The 18,789-nt window shown below is 50.2% G+C and overlaps 6 protein-coding genes across 6 annotated transcripts; 2 read left to right on the forward strand and 4 right to left on the reverse strand.

Moving 5' to 3' along the window:
* Nucleotides 1-4,016: 4,016 nt before the first annotated feature.
* mdrA_3 (Major facilitator superfamily multidrug transporter mdrA) lies at nucleotides 4,017-5,628 on the forward strand (the record flags this gene model as incomplete). Its single annotated transcript, XM_014689813.1, has 2 exons — nucleotides 4,017-5,158; nucleotides 5,214-5,628. 2 exons carry the CDS (start codon nucleotides 4,017-4,019, stop codon nucleotides 5,626-5,628), a joined length of 1,557 nt encoding a protein of 518 aa, XP_014545299.1.
* A 1,441-nt stretch (nucleotides 5,629-7,069) lies between these two features.
* G6M90_00g078070 (uncharacterized protein) lies at nucleotides 7,070-7,896 on the reverse strand (the record flags this gene model as incomplete). The annotated part of the gene is made up of 2 exons (XM_014689812.2): nucleotides 7,070-7,103; nucleotides 7,253-7,896. 2 exons carry the CDS (start codon nucleotides 7,894-7,896, stop codon nucleotides 7,070-7,072), a joined length of 678 nt encoding a protein of 225 aa, XP_014545298.2.
* An 831-nt stretch (nucleotides 7,897-8,727) lies between these two features.
* Nucleotides 8,728-9,012, reverse strand: G6M90_00g078080 (uncharacterized protein; the record flags this gene model as incomplete). Its single annotated transcript, XM_014689811.1, has 1 exon — nucleotides 8,728-9,012. One exon carries the CDS (start codon nucleotides 9,010-9,012, stop codon nucleotides 8,728-8,730), a length of 285 nt encoding a protein of 94 aa, XP_014545297.1.
* Nucleotides 9,013-10,010: 998 nt separating this feature from the next.
* On the forward strand, nucleotides 10,011-10,877 carry tae1 (Alpha N-terminal protein methyltransferase 1; the record flags this gene model as incomplete). Its single annotated transcript, XM_014689810.1, has 3 exons — nucleotides 10,011-10,255; nucleotides 10,326-10,661; nucleotides 10,727-10,877. 3 exons carry the CDS (start codon nucleotides 10,011-10,013, stop codon nucleotides 10,875-10,877), a joined length of 732 nt encoding a protein of 243 aa, XP_014545296.1.
* A 1,165-nt stretch (nucleotides 10,878-12,042) lies between these two features.
* Nucleotides 12,043-14,821, reverse strand: chs-3 (Chitin synthase 3; the record flags this gene model as incomplete). The annotated part of the gene is made up of 3 exons (XM_014689809.1): nucleotides 12,043-12,763; nucleotides 12,814-14,570; nucleotides 14,630-14,821. The coding sequence occupies 3 exons, from the start codon at nucleotides 14,819-14,821 to the stop codon at nucleotides 12,043-12,045; spliced, it is 2,670 nt and encodes an 889-aa protein (XP_014545295.1).
* Nucleotides 14,822-17,934: 3,113 nt separating this feature from the next.
* On the reverse strand, nucleotides 17,935-18,439 carry G6M90_00g078110 (uncharacterized protein; the record flags this gene model as incomplete). The annotated part of the gene is made up of 3 exons (XM_066131081.1): nucleotides 17,935-18,030; nucleotides 18,090-18,264; nucleotides 18,396-18,439. The coding sequence occupies 3 exons, from the start codon at nucleotides 18,437-18,439 to the stop codon at nucleotides 17,935-17,937; spliced, it is 315 nt and encodes a 104-aa protein (XP_065987259.1).
* Nucleotides 18,440-18,789: the final 350 nt, after the last annotated feature.

Consider the following 18,789-nt stretch of genomic DNA (forward strand, 5'->3'; position numbering starts at 1 on the left):
CGGTTACTAAAGAACATAGCCAATACTGGGGGAACAGTCAAATCTGTGGACCGTTCGGTGTCATGAATAGAGTCTGCTTAGTCGAAATACCACGCTGGGTATTTGGCGAATAAAGTCTTCCAACATGGGAGGGGGAGACGGCGAGACAACTGGCTTGAAGCTTGAATTTCGGCTCTAAAAAGCCGTATAAGCATTTGGCTCAGGATCTGAGAAATATACCTTGAGTATTTATCGTAAACGCTTTCCCGGGAGTGGTGTATTCCGGCTCACAATTTCTCTTAGGACGTCCGCTAGACATCTGATTTGCATTTGGTAATGGCAGCCCGTGAAAAATAACTTGGCTCTGGGGTAAACCGCCTTATCTTTGTAGAAGATGCCGCTAGGCGCAGAACGCACCTGCATGACCGCAGTATCGCCTTCAAGCCGCCTAAAACCCTTGTTTATCGTGGGTCAGTTAATCCAACTTACCGAACTGTTACAGCCATCAATTTCTTATTTATCCATCTTTAGTCTACACCTTGAAGAATTATAAAAGGTTTGCGGCTTGGTTGCAGGAATGTCTGGGCTGGAGGGAATGCAGGATTACAGGGCAAGCGCCCTCTAAGAGCGAACGTGGAGGCAAATTAGATATAAGCACACGTCATGTCTAGAACCCAGCCCACCAACCAGTTCTCGAGAATTTTAATTATTGTCTTAGTGGAAGAGGAGCGCTTAGTGGTATCTTACAGAGTTGGTAACACGGCGGAGCCTAGATCGTCAAGTAAACTCCCTACTGCGGTATCTCGGCAGTGATATTCACATCCAATGGCACGATTGATAGCACTCTGGCACACCTGTATCACTTTAGCATCTGGTTGCATTATGCAAGGTCTGCTCACAAGCGTAAGGCAAAGGGGACAGTGCGACCAAGAGCTAGCAAGAACAAACAGAACTATGGCAACTTGCTATACTTTCAACATGTTTCTATTCCAGATAAATGAGGTTCGACTGCTACTATAGAAACTTTTGCCAGCATATCTTACAGAAATTATAATTTATAGTAGATTTATCAGTGGCAATAACATAAAACTTAAATCTTTTCCATCTTGATCGAACCCTTTTTTGCGGGTATCCCACAAACCTTGCTTGGACTAACTTAAAATTATAGAATCATCCACTTTTGCCCCCAAAACTAAAGTCTTGCTGTTGAACCGTCAGGAAATCTTGTCTAGTAATTTTAGTGTGGCATTGAATCAAGTCTTGCAAGTTGTTCGACTATATATTGCAGGTCCGTCCTTAAAATATCTATTAACAGTTTTTCCTTGTTAATTACTTATTTCCCCTTCGGTTCTAAAACAAGTTGAATAAATATCAATACATAGCCCGCAATGAAACACACCATCGCACTCACGATTCTTGGGTACGTATATATCGTCTTCACATGTAATGGACTTGATGCTAACATTGTCAGTCTTTCGATCTCTGGTTTGTATTTCAAGATCCTGTATATCCGTAAGCTAACCAGGCAACTAGGGGCGCTAGGCGCTTATCCAGGAAATCCTTGCGAAAAGCTAGGGTTGAGCTGCGACCCAATCGTGCCTGATTTCTGTGATGGCGAGTTTGACGCGACGGTTGATTTGCCCTGTGGCCCAAAGAAATGGGTTGGTGTAGGATGCTGTTGGCATGGCCCGCCACGAAATTAGCACGCTGCATGTGATGGATATTAATGGTTATACTGTTTAGCCGTTGTATGGAGTTCTCCGCTGGAGTTTAAGCTCGGCCGGTTGACAGTTCAAACCTTCGTTTTGTGAAGAAGGTAGACTTGGATTCTTGTATCGAGTCTTAATTTCATTGATCAACTCCGTGTTTGGGGCCCGTTCACTGCACTCTTAATATATGTAGACCAGTCCACCACGGGAAGACATGGGCTACAACTCATTCTTGCCTAATAGCGTCTTCCGTCCTATTTACCCAAGGATTGATCATCACTTGGTTCCTTATATATGTCTCTAGGCTTTGCCCCCTCTAGTTCTTCTCTTCACCTTGTTCGACTTGTTAATGGCTTCTTATCGTCCTTCTCTAGGGAATTTTAGGTAGAAACTTCATGAGGACACGCGAAAGGCAGTTCCGCCATCTCCTTATCTAGCTGCACAGCAGAGTCTGCCGTTTTAACATCACCGGGATCCTCCACCCTAGTGTTGTCGCTCTGGACCGGAATTGGTTGGGAACTGTTTGAGCCAGTCACATATGAGTCGTCCTGTGCCCGTCCTTCAGGGACGTCTATTGGAGAGCCAAGGCGGTGGAAGTGTCTTACGCCGCATCCTGCGGAACCAGTCGGACTGCGGTCTGGTAGGCGCTCCTCCTCCGGTCTCTCCGAGCCTTCCTATCCAATAACAAACCGACACACAGCCTTGGTTGCCCAGTTCCGTAAGCCGATTTGAGACCATAATCGGGAAAGTTGACGATTAACGGCAGGAAATCGAAAAATAATTCGGTACTTTATACTATGCTGGCTTTGGTCGGGGGCAAAGGCATGACAAGTGTACACCAGGAGGCATTCGGTACGGGAACAGGGGAGATGGCCACTACAGGATACAAAGGCCACTACCCCCCTGATATCAATTGATACCTACGCAGCCTTTGACGTACTTGTCAAGGGCCGGTGGTATTACTCTTGTACAGTTTAGTCTCATGACGCTGTCATTACGCATGCTACTCTTTCTGGTGGAAGATGGAGGGGGTCAAGCTATATGCGCGCCGATAGTGCTCCAGTCATGACTGTGATAGGCGAAGAACAATTTCGTCCAATACCCTCATCGCGTTGACATGTTGCAGCTCGCGCGCTGTGAATAGATGCGAGGAGGGAGCAGCATCGGCATCGTTGGTACTTGGGGAATGGCATGCCCATTAGGGTTGCATGGCTTGAACTCAGAGCTTTTTTTTTCCCTTTTTTTTTTTTTTTTTTTTGACTCGGGAGCGAGGGGCGTTAGCTTACCATTATTACGTCAATCAAGATACACTCCGGTGGCGCCGGCAACTCCCACAAGTCTGCCGTTAGATGTAGCACATCAGAAAAGGTGACAGAACGGCCCTCACCACCATGTCTCGGCAGTACGTACCGAGATTCAAGACCTAGCTTTCAGGTGCGGAGAACCAATTCTGAGCTTTGAGCAGATGTCAATTAGAGTTTAGTCAAAGAATTCAGGTAAGGAAACTCTATTTACCAAAACAAGAGGATGTAGTTATGTGAGATACTATGATTCGAGTCGTTCTGTCTAATAGTTAGTAAAGATATTGCTTTTCACATTGGCGAATTTCCTAGGATGTCTTGGATAAAGCGGCATTCAGTTTCTTTATAAATTAGAAAGGAATAGAACTATACAAAACTACATGTATTATAACACTGCTACTCACCAGGTCTTGGTGCAATCCTAGCCAGGCCTTGTGTGAGCGACTAGATCTTGAAAGGGTCCCGCTGCCATAGAACTTTAGGTTTCTTTGGCTACTCACAAGTTACTAGCACGTACGATACAGAAAAAGCGTTCCAATACCGCCCATAAGCGGGATCCCAACTCTAATCGCGCCACGCAACTCACGACCTCAGGCAGCAGCAATACCCTGCAGTGCAGCAGTACCGAAACCAGCATGAGGCCGTTCAGCATGTTAAGACTAGCAAAAGAGCTTTTAAACTCTAATTTGAGGACTCCATTCTCTCCACATCAACTAGTCCTCGCTTCCATATGTTATTTATGCCTTTGAGGCCAAAGACACTCTCCGGCCACATCTCGAGCAACTGTGCACTGCGCCTACCTCAACCTTTCCGCAAAATAACTGACGGCGTTGGAAAGAATATTTTCTGATACTGAGAGCACGAATCTTGCAAGTTATGAGACTCCTACCCCTGGACGCGTGGACAATAGGGCAATAGCGGTGTTTGGGTATATGAGCCCAGCTTCTTTGCTCTTACAAGCCCCCGTCTTGTGATGCGGCGCCAAAGACGACCATCCAGGCACAGATTCTGATAATAGCTGCTCACCATGGAGGCCGTTCGTCAATCCGTGCAATCTACAGACTCTCATAACACTTTACCGGTACCGCATACCAACAGCCATGGCTTTGTCGACTTTGGCCCCGGCGATCCCGGCGATCCACGAAACTGGTCAAAGAGCCGGAAATGGTACATCACCCTCTGCACCTCGCTCCTCGCCATGGTCGGGAATCTGGCCTCCTCCATACCGTCCGGGTCTCTCAAACATATCTCTCGAGACTTCCACATCTCTGAGGGGGTAGCAGCTCTCACCGTAACTCTCTTTCTGCTCGGCTACTGCCTAGGTCCATTCATATTTGCACCACTCTCAGAGTTTTACGGTCGCAGGCCCATCTTCCGCATCTCCTTTTCCTTCTTTGTCCTTTTTAGCATTCTTTGTGCCTTTGCGACCAACTTTGGGACGCTTTTGACGGCAAGGTTTTTGGCAGGGGCCTGCGTGTCTGCGGTTCTCAGCAACGCACCTGGCGTTCTTGCCGACCTATGGGACAACTTGGCAAGGGGTAATGCCATGGCTATATTCTCGACGTCTGTCTGGATCGGACCGTCGCTGGGGCCGATTATTTCTGGCTTCCTGGTGCTCCACAAGAACTGGCGCTGGGGCTTCTATGTCGTCTTGTGTCTTGCTGGCGTGTCGATGCTGTTCATGCTCACTATCCCGGAGACCAATGGGGCGATCATTCTTCTGGAGCGGGCAAGGAGGATCAGAAAGGCGGGGATTCGGGGATATGAACACGTCCAGACGGAATACGAGGCGGCTAATATGTCACTATTCACTATTTATAAGACGGCACTGACACGACCGTGGGCGCTTCTACTCGATCCCATTTCGTTCTTGTGCGCTGTATACATGGCACTTGTATTTGCGCTTCAGTTCATGCTCTTTACCATTTATCCCATCGTCTTTCAGCAGATGCGTGGCTGGAACGAGGGAGTTGGGCAGCTTCCCCTGCTTGGTACAGTTGTAGGGTCGGTCGTCGGGGCTGTCATCATTTTTTTAGACACCAAAAGGCGGAAAAACAAACTTGAGGCTGGGTATACCCTCGAGCCGGAGGACCGTCTGATTATGGGAATGGTCGGAGGGATTGGCTTTGCTATTACCATGTTTTGGTTCTCATGGACGGCACAGTACAAGTATGTTGGCCTCGTGATATCTTCGCCTAGTAAATGGCTAATGTGACGTTTCTAGCTCGATACACTGGTCTGTCCCTACAATTGCTGGAGGGTTTCTTTCTACAGCTCTCATCCTTACATTCACCTCCTATATGAACTACCTCGTCGACTCATATGTCGACTGCGCCGCCTCAGCGATAGCTGTGAATACGTTTGCGAGATCCCTTAGCAGTGCTTTTGCTCCCCTTTTTACGCCCAAGATGTTTCAAACCCTAGGTGTTGGCGGTGGCGGGTCACTGATAGGAGGTGCTGCGAGCGTCCTGGCTGTGGTCCCGTTTGTTTTTCATAGGTACGGCAAGGCCATCAGGGGCAGGAGCAAGTATTCTCCTCTCGACGCCGCCGTCAAGCTAGATCCGGAGGAGCAGGATGGTAACCCCGTTGGCAACTCACTACGAGATGTAGAGGAAGGCTCAGAGACTCCGGGCCCTTAGAACGAACGCACCTGACAGTCTGGCATTTTATCTTTATGGAGGCACTCGCAGTTGTGCATTTTCAAAGAGTGAGTCATGAATCGGATCGTCTAGACTATTGGGGAAACGAGCCGGGCCTTTTGTATAGTAGGCTCAATCTAGCTGGTGACTTTCAATGTAGAGGCTAGCTAATAAACCCTATCCAACAACACATCTGTCTTCTTTGATCAATTGAGAGGGTCATCTACAATGTTCCGCTACAAAGGAGACTCAATTTCTGAGCTAGATAGGTTCAATCAATGACCAATCCCACATCCAATGCAATCCGTAGCTGTCCATCGTGATACTGTCGACGGGCGTTCCCAAGGTGTGGTAAACCGCGGACCTTTTGAGCTCACAGAATCACGGGCACAGCATTTCCGAGGCGGATAAGATTATCTACCGTATTCACAAGTCGCTCTCAACCCACGTTCAGGACGGCCCGAGTAGTACATTCATAAAGTGCTCACGTTGAGAACAACTTTGCAGAGTGTGACAAGATCTTTTAAGACTTCAATATAAGGGCTAATAGTAGTGGCTCAACTTAACTGTAATAGTCCTCTTTGATATCAAAGGTCCTTGATCAAAGGTCCTTGGAGCCCTTGGGGACAGAAAAGTTTTATTTATACAAAGCAGCTGTGAGGATTGCAGCCTAGGGCTTCAACTAGGTCTTCAGGCTCTTACCTAGCTATCATGAGCATCGGAGTCCAATGGTTGTGGATATTTAAGACTCATGACAGGCTTATCGTTTTACTATCCCAGGCAAGATGTAAAGGCAGACACCTAGAGACATAAGTCGGGCCAGCTGAAGCAAACCTCTAGATACTGGCTGTATCTATTAACATACCTAGATATTCCACACCAAGCCTACTATTTAGCCTAGACTCTACAGAGAGTACACGAGTAATATTACATATAATCTGATCAAGATTATTAAAAAGGAGAGTTAGAGATTCTAAGGGGAGGCCCTAACCTCCAGCTCATGCTATCTAGGTCCTCAAATGGGGCCATCTCCTCACAAAGGTCACTAATACATCACCTCGTTCGAGTCATCATTCAAAAGCTTGCACATGTTCATACCAATACGTATACCTGTATTGATTGAAGCAACCTTCCTCCGCAGGCACCCGAAAATATTGCAGGCTAATAGCATCTGAACCACACAATGTCAGCAAGTGGCCCGCATAAAATCGGGGGAAATACCTTCACCGTGACGAGGAAATGCAAACACTTACCCATATTTTTCTTCTTGTCTTTTTTCAGAGTTTCCCTTGTAAGCCTATAGGTGTGCTGTGCCTAGAACATCCAAGATGGGGCTACATGGTCGTCGAAATCGCCTTCTGGCGGAGTATCCGAGTCCAAAGTAGTATTTGAATCTTCACTATCCACTTGGAGAGAGCTGTTTGACGGCTCCGTGTATCAACTACTCTCCCACGACACCTTTAACATAGACGTCGCTAGTGCGAAGCTTTTTTAGTAAAATGCATAGCCATCAGATACTCAATAACTCCTCCGCTTGACTTTGGACTACTTACCATCTCGACTCGGCGCAGGCTTCAGACCACATACTCGCTTGGTGTCGTCCCTCGCCAGTTTACACACATACTTTGAAGCCTCATTGTTCAGCCAAGTGTCGATATTGGCATCATGGCAACTAGCATGGCTTATAATAAGGGTCTTTAGTTCAGATATTTCCTGTAGGAGGTGGAAATACTCTATTCCCAGATCTTTATGGCGCTTCTCAAGCCAAGAGTTTCTCTTTTCTAAATCATTCACCCACCTCTTCTTGCGCTTTCGACACTTACAAGCGGCGATGCGGTTGCGCTCCAGCGAACCTTCGCGGTGAGTAGTTGCCTCATGATCCCGGTTCACATTACCGCTCTTTGTTTCCGTTCGCTGTTCTCTTCTTTGTCTCTTGGGCAAGCTGGCGGTTGCCTTCCGGGGCCTGGTCTGCCTTGACCTTGTAGGGTTTGATAATGTATCGTTTCGCTTTTGTAGTTGATCCTGGCCGTGTGGACTTGATGACTTGGTTCCGCTCCCGTCGCCTGGCAAAGTGCCAGCACAGGGACCCGTGCCTGATTTGCTCGACTGGTCTAAAAGAGGTGCCACTTGCGGCGTGTCCTTGACTGGCATCGGCGGTGAAGTATCAAACGGTGCCCAGTCTGGTCCAGCCTCATCAAACGACCACGCCGGAGCGAGCTGAAAGAGCGCAATATCTTTGGGATTCAACAGGCTAGGGTCCAGTGTCATTTTGCTCCCTCCAGCAGAGCCGCCTTCTAAAACCCCCGTGATTAACATGTCATACATAATCAAGGGTCAATGGACTATTGCAGGGCAAGAAAGATGCCGGGCCGGCGATGTTGACAGGTGAGGGGAGTGTCTTTCTGTCAGCCACCATAGTTACAACATTAGGGGGGTTTGCATTATGAATAGGTTGAGCGGATAGTAGGTCCCTTAGGAGAGCCGTTGACGTCTGATTCCATCCACATGGGGTCAACTGGTCGGACCAGACACTATAGTCCGAGGGGTATGACGCTCTCCCGACCGTTGATCAATGTACCGCACAGGGAGCCAGACAGCTCTGCAGTACGCTCATCCTATTGGTGGGTAGATCCGGAGTCAAGGCCGAAAAGCAAGTTTGCCTCCGCTGGCACGCCCGCCTTGGGGACATGCAGTACCGGGCGCTTGTTCTGATGATGTCATGCATGGCATAATTCAATCGTCGCCTTGCTCCTGGGGCGGAAGACGTGGTGCATCAAACCGAATATTCATCAAGGCCGGGGAAACAGGTCCGTGAACATGTCCGCTTGCTGGCAATCCTCGCGGGTTCCTACGGGCGCTCTAGCCGAGCAATCTCAGGAGACGGAAATAGCCGGACAATCAGACGATTTTTAGCAGCATGTCTACAGACTACAATCCTAACTTGTCTGACAGAGGCAGTGTCTGTCCCGGTGTGCTACTCAGAGATGAGTAGCAGACAAAAGGCGCAAGCTCTATTCAGTACTTAATTTGTACTACTACCCAACTATAAAGCTCCAACATTATATGTAAAGACCATTGTCATGTACCCGCGACCTCCGCCTATCCTTGTTGGTTGTCGTTGTCGCTGCTGTGGCTGGTGCTGGTGCTGGTGCTACTGCTGCTACTGCTGCTGCTGCTACTGTGGCGTCTGCTGCGATTACTGCGATCAAGGCTGCGGTCGTCTTCGAACCACGAGCTTAGCGACTTACCCTCAAACATCAAGTCCGTGTCGTCAATTTGGATGGCGCGCACCCACATATGCGTGTCAGGGTCGACTTCGGGTGCCCAAGGGTCGAGGGCGCAGAGGCCAGGAATGAAATAGTACATGTCTTTTGATGTGTTCATGATATCGGATCATGTAGAATGTGTGTTGTGCATGGATGACGATGGCAGCATGGAGAGTCTGGGCCGGCCACATGGAATGACCATGTCCTTATATAGGCCAGCCTGTTTCGTACCAGACTATTGCATTGATGGATTGCGGGCGGCCACGGGCAGCCGAAGCCTCGACGTCATTTCAATGTTGGCGGTGGCAACTGCGCAACTGCCATCAATTCAATGTTGATGCTGGTCCAGTCATCCCCCGCGGGATGGCGTTGACGGTTGGTCAAGGCCTCTAAAATTAGGAGCATGCCTTCGTTGGCCGGCGGAATCGTGTCCGTGTTTTCTGATGACTTGCCTGAGACATAATTTGTCGCTCATGGATGCATTCCCACCTGTTCCCCTTACTTTTCTTTTCCTGCAACTAGTGCCGTCATGGCGCGTTGCAAATAGTTGACGTCTTTGCTCCTGAGTAGTGACATCAATAGACGACAAACTTGTGCGTCAGACGACAAATAATCACAATACAATACGGCACCCTCGGGGAAATTGCCGTCAACGACCCACCAAATCACTTTTGTAAACTTGTCGGCCCAGCTCGCGTTCGATGGCATATTTCATGTCTGGTACCACTCACATCCATGTTATTGTGAGTTTAGAAAGTTCCCTACCATAGCTCAAGGTAAACATTTTTTGCCACCCAACATTTTACAACATGACTTGCAGTGCGTTGCGTACTGTACATCTACTAGAAAACAAGCATAGTTGTTGAAAGGAAAAATTTGAAAAAATGAAAAAAGTAATAGTAACGCGATATACTAGGCAATAAAGAAAGATACATCGAGTCTTTGCCACGTGGATTACGGAGTACAAACCTGCAATTTCTGCACTAAAAAAACAAGCACTCTTGCCAGTTCAACCTCCACGATTTGCTGACTAATACCCCACGCCAGTCAAAATGTGTAAAACAATTCTCCCCAGCACCACCAACAATCCCAAGTCTTGACCAATCTCTGCCCTCAATGTCCGAATCAAAAGAAGGTCCTGCAGCTCCCGACGGACGCATCAACACCTCCAATGGAAGGGAATACTGGCAACGCGCGCAGGTAAATGTCAACGGAATGCTCGGGGGCATCCCCGCGCACGGCGGCTTCTCCTCCATCAGCCGCATCGACCTCCAAGGATCACGAACCTTCCTAGCAAGATTCGGCATCGGCACAAAGCACGACCGCCGCACGCTCACCAGCACGCTCGAGGGCGGAGCAGGGTGAGTCGAACCCAAAGCCCGCCGGCCGCCACGCGCGCCCTCCCGCGCCCGGGACTCACACTGCAAACAGGATCGGCAGAGTGACAGAGGGCCTGCTCCTCCGCGTCTCCGAGCACGTCGACGTCGTCGAGCCCATTGCCAAGTTCACCGCCGCGCTTCAGGGCAAGCCCGGCGTGCGCGCCATCTCCAACGTCGGCCTCGAGGAGTGGCAGCCCGCCGCGGGCCAAGAGTACGACCTCGTCTGGGCGCAGTGGTGCCTGGGCCACCTGACAGACGAGCAGCTGGTGCGGTTTCTCGCGCTCTGCAAGACCGTCTTGACGCCCGCCACCGGCCTGATTGTCGTCAAGGAGAACCTGAGCACGAGCGCGACAGACGTTTTCGACAGCACCGACAGCAGCGTCACGAGGTACGTCGCGCCCCGGGAAGGCATACATAAACTGGCGCTTTTTAATGCCCCTAACACACTGCCAGGTTGGATAGCAGCTTTTGCAGAATCTTTGAGGAGGCGGGCCTGGTGGTTGTCAGGACCGAGCTTCAGAGAGGGCTGCCGGAGCGTCCGCCCCAAAGACTGCTCCCTGTGCGAATGTACGCCCTGCGGCCGAGAGACTGGCCTGCCTCGTAGGAAATCATCAGTATGCTCCTGCAGCATCCTGGAAATTGTATCTTTGAACTTGACACTCTAGGATTGTGTGCGTTTGCCCGACCTTGCATCGGGCGTCGTGCCCTCCACACCAGACATGTCGTCAGACCGGCAGGAAATTCCCGACAGCTCAGCACTAAAGTGTACATGCACTAGCGACCGATCCGCGGCAGGGTACAGACTACATCATACGAAACGATGCATATATTCGGGACGTACTCGACGAAACTACGGCCATGGCCACGAGCAGCACCGCTTTGTCCCACGTACCTGTATCTTTCCAGTGGGTTGCAGCTTACAGACTCATGTTGAGCCTACACATCATGTCCCGATAGTACCTAAGCAGTGCGCTGGAGCAAACACCCGCAAAACGCGGAGGGTGACTAAAAAGCTGTCCAAATGAATAGACTAGACCTGGAAAAGGGAGTTGAAAGCACGCTGGTCTCCGTCCAAGCGTCGGAAAGCGCAATCTGATTCTTTTCTGTCTTACATGCCCAGCAACACTCCCAATCAAGGCTACAAGTTGATTGCTAGGATTACTCGTGCATGTGATGGATATCAACGACAAGACCAAGTCTAGTGTTCAGCGCTGTTCAAATGACGAAACCGCCCACCTGAATGAATGTGGGTGGGTAGATGTGTCCCGGAGCTAAACAATCAAGAGCAGCCTAGAAACAAGATTACAATGTGCAATGCCATATGCCCGAGCTTGTAGGTTGATTCAGAACAGACATGACTACAGGCGATTAAAAGCCGCGTGTCATGGATTGAACAGGTCGACAGAGAAATGTTCATTCAACAAGGTCTGCACAAATTGCCACCAGAGAATGGACGCAACCCACAGACCAAGGTTGCTTACTGTAATGTTGCAGCGCACTTTGACTTGTATCTTTGGTCGCATTGTATACAAAAGTGATAATCAAACTCCGTGTTCATGTTTAGATCAAAATATGTTCGGATGCAAATATCCCCATTTATCCGTGGTGCATTTCGAACATGATTTCAGCACCGTCCACCGGGGTCGCTGCCTTCATTCCAATGTGGGTATAATCCAGAACTGAAGTGTAGTTACATAATTAAAGAAATCATCACCGCTGCCATTACATTGCGTGCAGCTTTGCCTGAAACCGCACAGCCCTACTGCACTCTAAACCCCTCGGAACATTCGAACAACCAAGAACCACATGGCTCCCAGAAATTTGAATCCGCTGAGCACCGCCACGCTCCACAACACAATCGTCATGTAAATATTGGATCGATTTGTCGCTTCTTGCTGTTGGTCTCCACCCCCAGGCGTGATCCTCTCCAATCCAGCCGAGCTGAGAACCAACGCAGCCAAAGCAAAGTTGGTAATCATCCAAATCAACACCACACCTGTTCGTACACCTCGGTAGTAATCCATTTGCTTTTCCTGCAGCTGGACGGCGGTCGGCGGCGTCTTGACTTCCTTGAACTTGGTGCTGAATTTTTCAACCTCTCGCTGGTACTGAGCGTTCAAATCACCCTCATCAGGTAGATCCGTCTTACCCTGGCCGTCTTTGGTGTTGACGGAGGGCAATTTTTCCACCTTGTCATCGCCTTTCGTGCCCCATGAAACATCGTGAGTATTGCAAAAGGCGTAGACGTTCAGGACGTTGGTGTAGGTGGGAGTAAGCAACATGTACTGAATGAACGAAGTAACCATGTGCCACGGGTCGAACATGATAATCGACGCAATGAGCCAAATACCAAACGTGGACATGACGGATATGATGAGCGTGTAGAAGACCGGATTCTTGAACAGCTGGCTGATGCTAAAGGCTGTGCCGCTGTTGACGTCTTTTATAATAGCCTTGACCGCAATGAAGATGGCAGCAAACATCAAGTATCTGTCGTTGTTAGTAAGGAGAGGCGTTGGAGCTTTCGAGACAACTCTTACATCATTATGATGGCCCAAAACCACACCATTGCCGTGTACAATCTCCCGGAACCAGCTGGCCTATTACCCATGGAGAGAACGAAGCATGTCATCAAAAATACACCATAAAGCCAAGTAAAAACAACGCCAAGAATCTCTCCGGTTCTGCCCAACAAGTCGTCGGAGCCAAGACTCGTAGTGAGAATCTTGAAAACTAAGAAGAAGTTGCCGATAGCAAACCAGGCAAAGATCATATTAATTGTGTTGAAGACGAACTCGACAAAGAAGGCCAGTTTGCGGAAAAAGGAGTGATTCGATCGGAAGAATTCATAGAAATGAGCAATAGCATAAATGGCAGCGAAGAAGGATCCATTTAGCCATCGACGACGTTGAAGAACCAGTTCCGTTACTGTATCCGGTACATCGGTCTCTCCTGTAGCCGATTTGACATATTGAAGAATCCAATGGCAATTTCGCTTGGTCACGAGTTCAAAGCAGAGAATTCGATCCTCGGCCAGGTACATGTTTGATTCAAAGAGTCCGGCACTGCTCCCACCATGCAGTGTCTCACCCAAGAAGTATTTTTCTAGTGGCCCCTGTCCGTTCTTATCGTTTTGCAGGGCAACGTACCGGTACGCTGAGAAGGCGCCGGGCAAGACGGAAATGAATCCGAAAGCAGATTCGAGAGGCTTGTCGAGAATGTTGCTCATCTTGTACTCAAAATTTTGCGTGGCAACAAGCGGATTGACGAGGTTTTTGCCGCCCGTGCCCAACATGGCCTTAATCTCGCCGCAAGCACCACCGCACATGGGCTCCAGGTCAAAAGCTTTCCACAAATGATAGATGGAATTGCCTCCAGGACGTGTACCAGCATCGATAAGGACGCAAATGTTGGGGTCCAGGACGCGGCCAAAGGCCTGGAAGAACCAACGATGTGAGTTGATCTTCTTCTGGTTCTTTTCCTTGAGACAGAAGAGCATTTGCACGGGCTGTCGGTTGTGGACAAGAGAAGCCACCCCGTTCTTGAGCTGCAGATGGGTATGCGTGCTGTACTCGTAGATATGCGCCGTCACATCTTTATTGTTGACTTGTTGCTTCGCGATACCTTCCTGATAAACACCCATACCGGACAAGATAGCCTTCGTTCGCGGATTAATTTTAGCGCGCCCATCGCTTACAACACACACTACAATCTTCTTCCAGGCGTCTTTGCCCCAGGTTTTACTGTTGGGGCGATTGCACATATACTCGATGTTCTTGAACACGCCAATCATGGTGCGAGTGAATAAGATGTCGTCTTCGTTGTACATGGTAACGACGATGAAGAGTTCGGTGTGGCGAGGCGAGCTGAACAGCTTCTGGCGAAGGGTGAAGTTCTCGTTATAGAAGTCCGATGGATCGCATGTTGCGGCGGAATATCGCATATGAGTGAACTCGTCACGCTCTTTGCTGTGGGGATTCTGATTTAATAGGATGGGCGGAACAGGACAGTCCAGAACGAGGTTACCACGGTACAGCAAGACCTGTTTGACCGTCTTCCATCGTTTGATTCCTCCAGCTGGGATCTGGGTGTGCTGTTGAGGGTTGTCTGAATAACCGAGCTGATCTTGTATCAATGGCTGGCCGTCGTCGTCGTATGCCTGATGCTCCTGAGGAGGTTGTCCTTGATTGTAGCCATCGAAATATTCGCCTTGATCGTGTATTTGCTGCGGGTTGACGACGTGGTCTTGTTGGTGGTTATAGTATGGCCCGGGACTGGGGCTCTGTGTGACACTTTGCTGCGAAAATGAGCATAAGCTATTTCAGTATAGGCCATTTGTCATTCCTTCCAACGTACCGGAGGTTGCATATACAGCCTTTCGCTCGAGTAGTCTGCTGGGTAGAGCTGACCCTGCGAGGTATTACTATAGGGACCTAGATTATGTCCTGCACGATCGTCATAGTATTGATCTGCATGATATCCATCAGTTCCCGCTGCGGGTGAGCGCCTTCCTCCGTAAGCCCCGTCGTTGAAGCCGTGGTTTTGCATCTCGATTTCTGTGTACGAATGTTAGATTGGCCCCGGGACCAGCCGAGAAAGAAACGTGTGAAAGCAATTGCGCGAGAATACAGCCACGAGGGAGCGGATTGTCGGCCGACTAGGATTGCCAGTGCTGCTTGCTGCTGCTGTCTCTTGAGACTAGAGAGCCAGTCCCGCTTGTCATGGGAAGTCAACAAGTAACAGGGAGGGCAAGGTCTGAAGAGAGAAGAGCAGAGGTGGCAGAGGCAAGAAGGGGGTGGAAGGCGATGGAGATCATGGGAGGTGACTGTAAGAGATGCGATAGGGGTGACCAAGTTGGCAGAAGCCACAAGAGATGATAGGATAGTGACCACTTTGACACCGTGGGGAGGCCAGGTATTTTACCAGACAGAGGTAACTGGCCATCAAGGCTACTAGCGTATGCTTGGCGATGAGCAAATACGTCGCCAAAAGACCGTACAAGGAGAGGTAGTTCAGTGTCCACTAGGTCGGGATTTCTGGACATTCGAGGGCATGATGTTAGGAATGCAGGGGTGAAAGGGGGGGGTGCAAGTCGGAGGTTGATCCATGAGAACATGGATGTTTGAATGGAGTAGGGCTCTCAAGACAAAAGAAAAAGTGTACGATTCAACGAGACTTGCCTCTATCGTATCCATCACCAGCGTATCCATCACCCCCATACCCAGGGAGTCTGTTGTACTGCGACATGTTGCGGACGGACGTCGGTGACGATGGGTTGAATCGACGGACAAGGCTATCGTGCGGGCTCGGCAGTTACTATTGTCTCGGGGTCGCAGTTCCGCCTGACCAGCTCAAAGGCGTGGCGTAACCAGAGATGGGTACACGGAACAACAGTCGACGGAGGTGGTGAAAGTGCTAGTTGTTGCAAATTGAGGTCGGAATTGTATGGCACCTTGTCGTTGGGAGATTGCGATTTCCTGGGCCCAACGTCCAACGTCGCCATTCAAAAACATACAATACAATATGCCCCCCACACTGCGCGTAGCTTGGGCAAGTTGCTAGGTACGCCGAGACTAGGACATGCGCAGTAGAGAAGAACAGCCGTCGATGCCGACAAGTGCACAGCTGCAACAAAAAGAGCAGGCGAAATGCTCAAATGGGCAGGAAAACGAAGGGGTTGAAAGAAAGCGCCTGAGCCGGATGACAGTTTCAAGCCCTGGAAAGAAAGTCGTCGGGCAGGTTTCAAATTATCGAGTGGCAGGGGGAAGGAACAAGGAGCTTTGACCAGGGTCGCACCTGCCTCGCAAGTGGCTCCATCCGCTGGCGTTGCCAGTGTGGCGGGGGCGACGCCGAGCGATTGATCCTTTTTATGAGCGAGGCATTAGGCATTCTGGTCCAAATATTGGCTGCGGCTGAGGGTGTCAACGGTATGTGCGTTGTATGTATGTACGGTCCGTAGTCCGCAGGCAAGTCTTCATACCGAGTGAGCTCCTGGCACGATGCAGCATGCCGAGTATGGACATGTCGGCGACTGATAAAATGATCCGTGCTTCCGTGTGAGGAGGACAGACGGCCCAATGCACAAAGCCTGGTGCTACAATGACGGGTCTGCTGCGCGAAATAAAATATTTCCGCCCCGTAGTCCAAGTTCTCCTTTGTCTCCGATCTGAGCTGAGCCGCGCAAGGTCTGAGTTACGCCTCAGCGAACTCAACCGTCACATCAGGCAGACCCAGTGCGCCGTCCTCCCTCCCTGACTGGATTTCTGCAGCCGGGCCAAGCCTCGGGGCCCAATACCAGAGGCATTTTTGTGCTGGATTGGAATGAAGCTGGCAACATTGATGAAGGCTGCGAGGCCGCCATCCGCCGCCATGCCTTTGACATTTGGACGTACCGAGCACCGCGTACCAACTAGAGGGCAGCAAAAGCAAAGCAAGCCAGGCATCTAGGCCAGAGCCCCCAGATGTTTCACAAGCAGAGCCTGCCTGGCCAATCTCATTGATTGCTTGTCTCATCCTCCATCCACTCCACCCACTCATGCTCGCACCAACCACGCCCACACTCTTGATGACGTCTGGTCTGCCCAGTTTTCCTTTGCGACCCTCCCGTCCCCCACGAGACTTGAGATGAGGCTTCTCAGAACAATGAATGGATTGGCCCTTTCATTGCCGCATTCGCATCACATGCGCCGTTCCGCCGAAACGGAATCTCAACAGGGACAGTCAAACAATCTAGAAGAAGGGGCCCTGGCCCTTTGGCCCCAGGGGCAACACCCAAATGCCAGACGCCAACCATGGACACGGCCGTCGATTATCATTTTACGTGCGCCTCCGCCACGCCATCTGACGCGCTGCACCCGAAGCACTCGGCGGCCTGAAGCACAGCACGCGCATCGGGATGCCTCTCACATGGCCAACTTTGCAACGGCCCCGGCGGCCCTTGACAAAGCGGCCCATCCTGCGCCGAGATGAGGAACGCAAAACACAATGGCCCCATTGTTCGTATTCCTGGTAGCCCGTCGCCGGTTGGCCCGCCATCAAAGAGAATGCGGCTACGGAGTACTCCGTAATCGTCAGCCTTGAGCTCTTGAGGGCCAGTCGTCTCTCATGACGTTGACGGCACCGGTTTGACGTGGAGCCCTCGGCCTAGTCGTCTGGATACGCGTGTCCTCGCGACAAATTGGCACTCCAGACTCCTCGCAGCAATGTCAACGCACCAAAAATAGCCCAAGAGGTGCGTGTCCCGACGCCACAGCGGTCCCCGCACAGCATCTAGAACCCGCACAGCCACGCTTCCAATTCAAATGCTGATGCAGAATGTCGATTACAGCAGTCTTCATTTTGCCATCTTTGCGTCAGTCCCGTCATCTGCTGCCTATACGAATAATGGCATAGCCTGCACTACGCCGAGCGTTTGACTATGGTGCTTGCTAGATCAGACCAGCCTCGGCACTGACTCGTACCGTAATGCTGTCCCGTGAGTTACGGAGTGACCGGTAAACTCTCATATTTCATCCTCAATCATGGACGTAAAGAATCCTATTATAGACAAGATTATATGATACAGATTCAGCAAGCCAAAGCCGAGAGAATGCGCCCTTCCCTCCAACAAGAATAACCTCGACTGCCAAGGTCAATCGGAGTCCAATGACGCTCGCTTGGCCCTACGAGAGGTCCGGTGATTGTGAGGGCGCTTCAGGGAACCAGGTACAGATCGGGGGATGCATAAGTATGAAGTCAGAAGTGACGGTAATCGTAGGCTGTAGTGAAGTCTTGTAAGTGCTTGTTCCTGCATGCACAATTTGGCCAGATAATATACCTTTAGGCTCCCCAGTGTTTTTGTGACGACTATCAAATCGCAATCCCTGCAGTCGACTTCCCAAGGGACCGCGGCCACGGATTTGTATATCGTCGTAGTTCCAGTGAGTTTGGTCACGATGGTGACCTTGGTGGCACATTTTGTTGGCTTGAGCTCGGCAGCGGCAGCCGTCGCACTAGAAGATATTAGTTGCCCATCTATTTTACAAAAACCGCGTCTGCTTTAGGCCGCCTTTTCCACATTGTTGGTTTCTTTGTGGATGCGCTTCCGGGATGGAAGAACACACGGCGACATGTCTTGGCTTACCTCGCGATACTCAGGATAGCGCTCAGAACAAATGAGGGAGGCATCCTGTGAGACACTGACTCTATACGGGCAAGTACGAAGGAAACAAGTCTCAGCAAGACGGATAATTTCTCGTCTGTCCAGAGGGAGCTTTATACAGTAGCCCATCGGCTGGAGGTGGAAACCCCCGCTCGTTCATCGTTTCAATCTTCTTTTTTCCAGCGCAGCTAGAACCCGCGCCATCGACCACGTCACACATAAGTCAAAGTATGCCCTCTTGGCTCACGCATCTTTCGCACGAGCCCACTGTTTAGCCTTGCTGCAGGGAAATATGCACGTCACCGTATCTGCGAACCGCATCGCGATGCAAATGGCCATGAATCATCACTTGGGAGAGATGGGCGATACTACTTTC

The sequence above is a fragment of the Metarhizium brunneum genome, chromosome 4 (genome assembly GCF_013426205.1).
Source record: "Metarhizium brunneum chromosome 4, complete sequence".
In the NCBI taxonomy this organism is placed as follows: domain Eukaryota; kingdom Fungi; phylum Ascomycota; class Sordariomycetes; order Hypocreales; family Clavicipitaceae; genus Metarhizium; species Metarhizium brunneum.